General features: G+C 38.7%; 2 protein-coding genes across 2 annotated transcripts; both read left to right on the forward strand.

Moving 5' to 3' along the window:
* Positions 1–3,787: 3,787 nt before the first annotated feature.
* On the forward strand, positions 3,788–8,153 carry LOC128201782 (uncharacterized). The gene is made up of 3 exons (XM_052899716.1): positions 3,788–5,251; positions 5,453–7,682; positions 8,062–8,153. Exons 1-3 carry the CDS (start codon positions 3,788–3,790, stop codon positions 8,151–8,153), a joined length of 3,786 nt encoding a protein of 1,261 aa, XP_052755676.1.
* Positions 8,154–8,281: 128 nt separating this feature from the next.
* LOC128201823 (uncharacterized) lies at positions 8,282–9,408 on the forward strand. The gene has a single exon (XM_052899938.1). The coding sequence runs from the start codon at positions 8,294–8,296 to the stop codon at positions 9,158–9,160; it is 867 nt and encodes a 288-aa protein (XP_052755898.1). The 5' UTR covers positions 8,282–8,293; the 3' UTR covers positions 9,161–9,408.
* Positions 9,409–9,655: the final 247 nt, after the last annotated feature.

The following is a 9,655-nucleotide window of genomic DNA, read 5'->3' on the forward strand; positions in this document are numbered from 1 at the left end:
GGAGCTTATTCCACAGCCTTAGTGTTCGCGGGAAAAAAATCCTTTGAAAAGGCACTGTACGTGACCATTTAGGTTCGATCGTGTAAGGATGAATTCCCTGTCGATGGCGAGCGGTGCGATGATAAAAAGTGACTGTGGGCATCATTTCAAATACTTCCTTAGAACATTTATACGATTGGGAGTCTGTAAAACTCAACCAGTTGATCAAATAAATATATTACGTTCCGTTACACCAAAATATGTGTGCACTAAAACGCATCATTCTTCACCATTTCGGCGGGTTTGATCTTATTTTTTTTATAACCCGTAAATACTGTTTTAAGTGGTCGCTTCTGAATTATTATTGTTCTGATTGCTGGTTTTATGTGTTTTTATAATTATTACTTCCTTCATACAGTTTTGTGTAACGAATCTTTTATTTTCCAGTCCAGTGATCAATGAGGGACGTATTTTTAGGATTTCGATATGTAATGCATTACGGTGAGATTTTTTTTTTTGCTATTATTGTTTTAAGAATTTTATTTAAATTAATAAAATAACTAAAAGATATTTATATATGGGATATAATTAAGAAAAAAAAATATATATAAAAGGAGCCTTAATAATATCAGTAGATGGTAAAATAATATTTTTTGGTATGTTTGTTCCGACATCACGTAAAAACTATTGCACCAAAGTGTATTCTTCAGGGTTTAACTTAAAATCTGGTATATCTAGGTATGCTATCTATAAGGGTTGTACTACATTGGTTTTCTTACTGATATCAAAGAACGAAGTAGCAGGCAGAAAGCTAGTATAATATAAATGGAATGGCAACCCTGCCTGCGCTGTTGATATACCGAAACCAGAGGGAGACTTTGTAAAAAGGTAGTTTGCTTGGGCACGTCTGTGTCAATCACATGGCTGTGTTTCAGTTTGAAGAGTGGGATATGCCAGTGAAGTTACAGGGTACAGAGGAATAAGGACCTGAGTCCTCAGGAATGGCAAAGCATGAGGGGTATCATGGGCGAAACAGTATACTCTGTTATGTCCATAGTACTGCTTATGTCTATAGGCGACGGTTACCACTTTCCATCAGGTGAGCCGTCAGCTTGTTTGCTTTTCTAAGTTGCATAAAAAAAGTGACACCTGCAATACCAGAGGCGTTTCAGGTGTGCTGACGGCTTCTTAAAAAGGAATACGCTCTTTTCTTGAAGGTTATGATGTCATATCGAATATTAATAGAAACATATTATGCCAATCCCAAATATATATATATATAACATAACATAGATACATGATTCGAGATATTCCCGTAAATTCAATAGGAGGAAAATCGTCGAATATATTCTTGGAAAAAAACTGGTGCTGCGTTCTAAGAGGATAAAAACCGTAATTAGTCTAAAATGATAACGATTAGCTCATCTAGATTTTTTCTTTGAAGTATTACGTGTCTCCACATTTTATGAGTTTTTACTGTGTTTGATCGCGAACGTATTTTTTATTTATATTTTTATAAAAATACGTGTTAAAAATAAATTTATGACATGTATTTTTTATGTTACATCTTTTAAGTACATCTGTTATGTCCGTGTTACCACTTTCCATCAGGTGGACCGTCTTGTTTGCCATTCTAAGTTGTATAAAAAAAATTTAAAACTTTAGTGGCTTTTAAAAAAAATTATGAAAGTATTAGCATATATGTTTAGATGTATGTCGTACAATCATATTTAAACTCGGCAGCAGATTTTAATGTTAGTTCATTAAACCAGAGGGAGACTTTGTACAAAAGTCGATTGCTTGGGTACCTCTGTCCCATTCGTGTTTCTATCGTGAAGCAGTTGCGTTTGCATGCCTGTGTTTCGATTTGAAGGGTGGGATATGGCGTGAATTTGCAGGGTACAGAGGAATAACACCTGAGTCCTCAGGAATGGCAACGCTGGGGGTATCATGGGCGAAACAGTATACTCTGTTATGTGCATGCTACTGCTCATGTCTATAGGCGACGGTTACCACTTTCCATCAGGTGGGCCGTCAGCTTGTTTGCCATTCTAAGTTGTATAAAAAAAAACCTGCTTCCGAGTTAATCTTTTATTAAACTTACATACCAGTAGTATATATTATATATGTATATCAAATTCGTATAGTTAAAGCAGGAAATAGCAAGTAAAAAATATTACATTCAAAGTCTTCGTGTATAGACTTTAATACAATAAGTTGTATTTCAGAGAAAAACAATTACATTGCGATGTGTGGGTGTGCATAAACGTTACTCACACACACACACACACACACACACACACACACACACACACACACACACACACACACATAATACCATTGTAGTGCTGCACTGAGGTCGATAACCTTAGGTCAACTTTATTTATGTATAAAACATACATAATTATTTAATGTTCATAGAATACTATAAACAGGTAAATTATATTTTAATCACAATAAATGGATATTATTATACAATATAAGGATAAGTAAACTGACAAACAAGCTGACGGCCCACCTGATGGAATGGATGGGCTAACTGACCTGTTTCATCCTCACCTATCATCCTTCACTCATGCCCCGCCGGTGTATACCGGTAGCGCGGGTGGGGTTACTATTTCGGGCAGTTTTTGGGGTCAGTTAGCCCATCGTGATGAATTTAACAAGAATTGTTCACGATGTTTTTCACGGGGAACCACGTGGAGGTCGACCTGATAGAGTGTATTGCTAGTAATGGGTTCATTAGAACCCATTACTAACAATTCCTTTCCCCCCACCATAAGAAAAGAGCATATTCCTTTTTAAAAGGCCGGCAGCACACCTGCAATGCCGTAGGTGTTGTGAGTGACCATGGGCGGCGGTAGTCACTTACCATCAGGTGAGCCGCATGCTCGTTTGTCCCCTGTGTTGTAAAAAAAAAATATATCCTTTTCATTCTCACCTATAATCCATTACGGATTATAGGTGAAAATGTAAAAGCAGGTCAGTTAGTCCATCGAAATGAATATACTTGGAATTCAGCACGATGGTCTCCAAGGGGGACCACGTGGTTGACCTGACAGAGTATATTACAGCAATGTGTCAGGCAATCAACGTTACTAACAATGCCTTTACCCCCAGATAAAGGTTTTAGGTAATGTTTATCGAAATGGTCCCCGCGTTATGCTGCAGCCAACTAGCTACAGCGCTGACTTTTAGCGAAAGCCCTTCGGGTAGTGTTCAAGATTAGACATTATAGTTGTTTTAATAAAAGTTAAATTTTTCGCACTTGCAATATTAGAACCATAGATATAGACCGTTTAACCGCTAGAAGGTAAAACATTCAAATTTTGTTAACGGATAGAACTACACGCACTTTTGTATTTATTTTAATTTATTATAAAACTTGAGGCACGGACAAGCATTTCATTTCAACCAAGAGCTTCTCACCTTCAAGCGCAAACATACGTGTTTTGGACCTTCGTTGCCGAATAATAATACGCAAAGTACGAGTCAGCGACCATTGGACTCATCGTATGCCAATTCATCGCACAAGTTTTGGACTACGAGAAGTGAGAAGACATCTAGTAAGGATCGAGGTTAAGGCGTCGGAGGAGCAGCAGCAGACAGCAATCGTCCATAAGCGCATTCCGGAGCGGTCTGCCATCCTCCCTAACCCCATCTCCTTCGCTTCAATTGTGTCACACCGTGCCTTTAGTCACGTTACAGTTCTTGTGTTCAGCAATAAGAAGCAGCTTTGTGTCGCAGCTAGCACAGGCTGATCTTACAGACCAAGAATCAAACGTAAGTACCTTCATAATTTGCCAAAATGAGTATAAATGAGGCTAGTGTTAAAATTAATCGTGAAAGATCCCCTAATAGGCTAATCGCTAATAATGAAAATGATAATGAATTGCTTAGGGACCTAGTCAAGACGCGTGGCATATTAAAAAGCAGGCTTACTAAATTTTCTAAGGCCGTTAGTGATATTACCCTCGAGCAATTAACGAATCAAAAATGTGCCGATGTAAAATTACGCATGCAAGGTATTACAAGCTTATTTGCAGAGTTTAGCGATGTTCAAACAAAAATCGAAAAAATTGTACGAGATTCAGATTTAGATTCACAGCTGACGCAACGAGAATTGTTTGAAGATTGCTATTATCATGCACTAGCTCAAGCTGAATGTTTGCTCAAATCGGTAGAGGTCACTAGCGCGTCCAGTAAGGGCAGTAATAGGGCGTCACAGTCTATAAAACTTCCGACCATCTCCCTACCTGTATATGATGGAACGTATGAGCATTGGATCGAATACAGAGACATTTTTCTATCTCTAGTACACAATTCCGATGAAATTAGCGATATTCAGAAATTCCACTACCTAAAATCGTCACTAAAGGGAAGCGCGGAGTTAGTTATCGATTCCTTAGAATTCTCTGCTAGTAACTATGTGGTAGCATGGGAACTACTTCTCAACAGATACAACAATAGCAGTCTGTTGGTGCATAACCACGTTAAGGCCTTATTTACTATTCAAAAACTTTCTAAGGAATCACCACATGCACTCAGAAAACTAACAGACATTATTCTAAGAAATTTACGCGCATTAAAAATATTAGGTGAGCCTACTGAGTACTGGGATACTTTAATCATATTTATTATAACGTCTAAGTTAGATGAAACCACCGAACGTGAATGGGAACAATTTAAATGCACCACACGAAAATATATTAATGATAATTCTTCACTGAAGGTAGATGATTTACTTATGTTCCTCAGAGACAGGGCTGACATGTTGGAAACATTGCTAGTTTCACACAGGGTTAACAGTGACGTTAAAACTCAAAACGCGACTTCACAACAATCGTCATATTATCCGTCACATAAAAAATCACAACATAAAGTGCACTGCAATGTTTCCACCAATAAGTCACAGCAAGGTCGAATCACGTCTACTAAAAAATCGTGTTTAATGTGTAACGCCGATCATCCACTTTATTCATGTCAAACATTTTTGGACACTAACTTAGACGCTAAACTGCAATTTATAACCGCAAATAAATTATGTGAGAACTGTTTACGTCCAGGGCATTCAGTTAGTATGTGCAAATTTGGACCTTGCAGACTGTGTTTTAAAAAACACAACACGCTTATTCATAATAACGTGACTGATCGAGTAGCGGTCGTATCAATGCATCTAGCCGACAACGAAACCCCGGGTTCTAGTCAAATGACCCCCGCGACCGTCGCACCGCCCGCGCAGTCCATCCCCGCGCAAATTCATTCGTCTCGAGTAAACAGTACACACATAGATAATTTTAATTTAATTCACAAACAATCTACTATGCGACCCGTTTTATTGTCTACAGCTATAGTCGAGATAGCCGATAGGTACAATAAGTTTCACTTAGCACGCGCGCTTCTCGACTGTGGTAGTCAACATTGTTTTATTTCTAAACCACTATGCGATTTAATTAATATAAATTTAATACAGTCCACTTGCGAAATTCGAGGTGTCGGCAACACAGTAACAACGTCATCACAGATATGTGATATCGAGATCAAATCACGCATTGACAATTACTCCGCACGCATTAAATGTTTTGTGTTGCCGCACATTACATCTACGCTACCTACTGCGATGTATAGTCAACGCGCGCAGTCTTTTATGATACCTGACTATATACAGCTGGCTGATCCACAATATTATGAATCTCAAAATATTGATATTTTAATAGGCGCAGACTTATTTTGGGACTTATTATGCGAAGGTAAAATGAGATTACCCAATGGACCCTTTTTACAAAATACAAGGTTAGGTTGGATTATTTCAGGGCCTATTGAGTTTAACACGCACAATATCAATACGTCTGTCCAATGTAACTTCACTCAATCCATTGACACTCAGTTACGACGGTTTTGGGAGTTAGAAGATGTGCCTAAAACTAGTGACATACAGACTGACGAAGAACGCTCTTGTGAGGAAGCTTTCATTCGTACTACCACGCGCAATAGTGACGGAAGGTTTTGCGTCAGCTTGCCACTGAAACAGTCGCCATCTGTTTTGGGTGAATCTTTGTCACAAGCTGAACGTCGTTTTTTGGCACTAGAGAGGCGATTAGAACGTAATTCTAACTATAAAAAATTATATATTGAATTTATACACGAATACATCGAATTAGGTCATATGACGCGAGTAACTTCATATGGAACCCCACACTATTTCTTACCTCATCACGGCGTGTATCGTGAGCACAGCAGCACAACAAAACTTCGCGTGGTGTTCGATGCAAGTGCCGCCACAAGTAGTGGAGTGTCTTTAAATGACATTCAACAAGTCGGACCTCCTTTGCAGCGTGATTTAGTTGACATCCTGCTTCGTTTCAGACAACATAGATACACTGCTTGTGCAGACGTCGAAAAGATGTACAGGCAGTGTCTCTTAAACGAATTACAACGCGATCTCCAGTTGATTGTGTGGCGTGACAATCCATCTGAACCGTTAGGTATTTACCGACTGAACACGGTAACGTATGGGACAGCCTCCGCACCGTTTCTTAGTGTTAGGTGTCTAAAGCAGCTGGCACTCGAATGTAAGGACTCAGCCGTCCAACAAATAATTTTAAATGATTTTTATGTAGATGATATGATTACAGGTTCAGATGACAAGGAGGAGTTGCTTGTACTCTGTAAGAAGGTCACTGATGTCTTAAGTTCTGGTGGATTTCACTTAAGAAAATGGATATTTAATTTTAAATGTGATGAATTGTTGGTTCATCAAATTCCAAATAATAACGCATCACAGGAATTAACATTAGGAGAAAATGTTCAGTGCAAGACATTAGGTCTTGGATGGTACTATGCATCAGACGAGTTTTATTTTAATACTCAAGTTAAAGTTGATACGTACAAGATTAGTAAACGAACCATTTTATCGCACGTTTCTCAAATATTTGATCCATTGGGATTATTAAGTCCGACCATTATAATAGCCAAAGTTTTATTGCAAAAACTATGGTTATTACAACTAGGATGGGATGATGAGGTACCGCGAGACGTGTTGCGCGCATGGACCGTATTTGTAAAGGGCTTATCAATGCTTAATACCATCCGCATACCCCGTCATGTTACAGCTAACGAAGCGATATGTACAGAGCTACACATCTTTACCGATGCATCGCAGACTGCATACGGCGCTTGCATCTACGTTCGAACAGTAACTAATAACGGACTTGTATCGGTAAAATTGTTATGTTCAAAGGGTAAGGTTGCACCTTTAAAACCTGTCAGTATCCCGCGACTAGAATTATGCGGAGCTTTACTTGGGGCTCGACTTTATGATAAAGTAATTAAATCACTTCGTCGTCATTTTGATAACATCATGTTCTGGACTGACTCGACCATAGTACTAGGATGGTTACACATGTCGCCTAATTTACAAAAAACTTTTGTACAAAATAGAACGGCAGAAATACATGAGTTGGTGAAGGAACTTCCATGGCGTCATGTCAGTGGGAAGGAAAACCCAGCTGATCTGGTCTCGCGTGGTGTTCAGATGGAGGACCTTTCATCTTCTACTTTATGGTGGGAAGGCCCATTTTTTCTTCGTCACACTAACTTCAGTTGCAATAATGTACCGTTAAATTCATTTGACTCTCAGCAACTATTGCCTGAGCTGAAATCCAGTGTGACGCATTCCTACGCTACTGATCAAGACTGCGAACGTACATTATTTCCATTTGTTAGATTTTCTCAATATAGTCGCATGAGACGAACTGTCGCGTATATACAACGTTTTATTCATAATACGCGCAATAAAAATACTCAACGGTCAGGTACTCTCACTGTCGATGAATTGAGGGAATCTGATATAACTTTGGCTCGACTGTCTCAACTAGAATCGTTTCCAGATGAGTATAGGTTACTCACAAATAATAGTACTCTAGTTAATAAGCATAATTTGTCTAAATTAAATTTATTTATTGATAAAAATAAACTAATTCGTGTTGGTGGTCGGATTGTAAATTCTCCCGACTTTAATTTTGATAAAAAACATCCGATTTTAATTTCATCTAAACATATTTTCTCCCTACTACTATTCAGACACGAACACAAGCAGTTGTTGCACGCAGCTCCACAGGCGCTTCTTTATAACTTACGTGAAACGTGGTGGCCAATTGGCGGTAGAAACTTAGCAAGGAAGGTTGTTTATGATTGCATTATTTGTAAACGCTTGAGAGGTATGACCCCTACTCCCCTTATGGGAGATTTACCAAAGGAACGTTTAACTTCGGGCTTTCCTTTTATGCGTTCTGGGGTGGACTACGCCGGACCAATGCTCATACTTAATCGTAAGGGTAAAGGTGCTAGGACGACAAAATGCTATGTGTGCTTATTTATTTGTTTTGTAACGCGCGCTGTACATTTAGAACTCGTCAGTGACTTATCAACAGATGCATATTTATTAGCGTTAAAGAGATTTATATCTAGGCGTGGCAACCCATGTGAGATTTTTTCTGATAATGGTAGAAATTTTGTTGGATTGATGAATGACTTTAAACATTTTTTAGCTAATTGTTCGTCACAGATTATAGAATATGCCACGGCTCAGAATATTCAATTCACATTCATACCGCCTTATGCGCCTCATTTTGGCGGATTATGGGAAGCTGGAATTCGGTCCTGTAAGAATATTTTACGTCGTATAGTAGGAAACGCGCACTTAACCTACGAGGAGTTCAGTACAGTGTTGACACAAATTGAAGCGGTCCTGAACTCCCGTCCTTTAAGCCCTATGTCCTCAGATCCACAAGATTTGTCGCCTCTTAGTCCAGGCCATTTTCTGGTGGGACGTCCACTTACTGCGCCTGCTAGTGATGACTTCACTGAGACGCCTGTTCATCGACTGACACGTTATCAACGAGTTGAGCAGATTCGACAGCAATTTTGGTCCCGTTGGGCGAAGGAATACGTGTCAGAACTTCAAATAAGGACTAAAGGAAGGAAGAACACACTTGAACTGCAGCCTGATATGCTAGTAGTTATTAAGGACGACAACCTACCGCCGCTAAAATGGCATCTCGGTCGAATAGTGAAGATCTTCCCTGGCAAAGACGGCATCACTAGAGTAGCCGATATTCGCACATCGTCAGGTGTCGTGAGACGCGCTTACAGCAAGATATGTCCCTTACTTGATGACTAATTCTAGTTTTGAAGTTTTAAAATTGAAAGCTGAAGCTTTCAAGGCCGGGGGCATGTTCAAGATTAGACATTATAGTTGTTTTAATAAAAGTTAAATTTTTCGCACTTGCAATATTAGAACCATAGATATAGACCGTTTAACCGCTAGAAGGTAAAACATTCAAATTTTGTTAACGGATAGAACTACACGCACTTTTGTATTTATTTTAATTTATTATAAAACTTGAGGCACGGACAAGCATTTCATTTCAACCAAGAGCTTCTCAGGTAGGATTTTAAACTAATATGGTCAAACAGGTAGGATTTTAAATTAATATGGATATATTTCAAGTATTTAGATAAACAATTATTATTTCAGTCTGGGGTTCGAACCCGTGACCGTTGGAATATGAGGCAGAAGTAATATGGAATATTATATCAAGATGATGATAAGCTCTGTTTAATAGCTTCATCGTGACAAATTCACTGATAATTTGAACTAAAATTTAAACTGAAA

The sequence above is a fragment of the Galleria mellonella genome, unplaced genomic scaffold (genome assembly GCF_026898425.1).
Source record: "Galleria mellonella isolate WM207_F2 unplaced genomic scaffold, CSIRO_AGI_GalMel_v1 utg63, whole genome shotgun sequence".
In the NCBI taxonomy this organism is placed as follows: domain Eukaryota; kingdom Metazoa; phylum Arthropoda; class Insecta; order Lepidoptera; family Pyralidae; genus Galleria; species Galleria mellonella.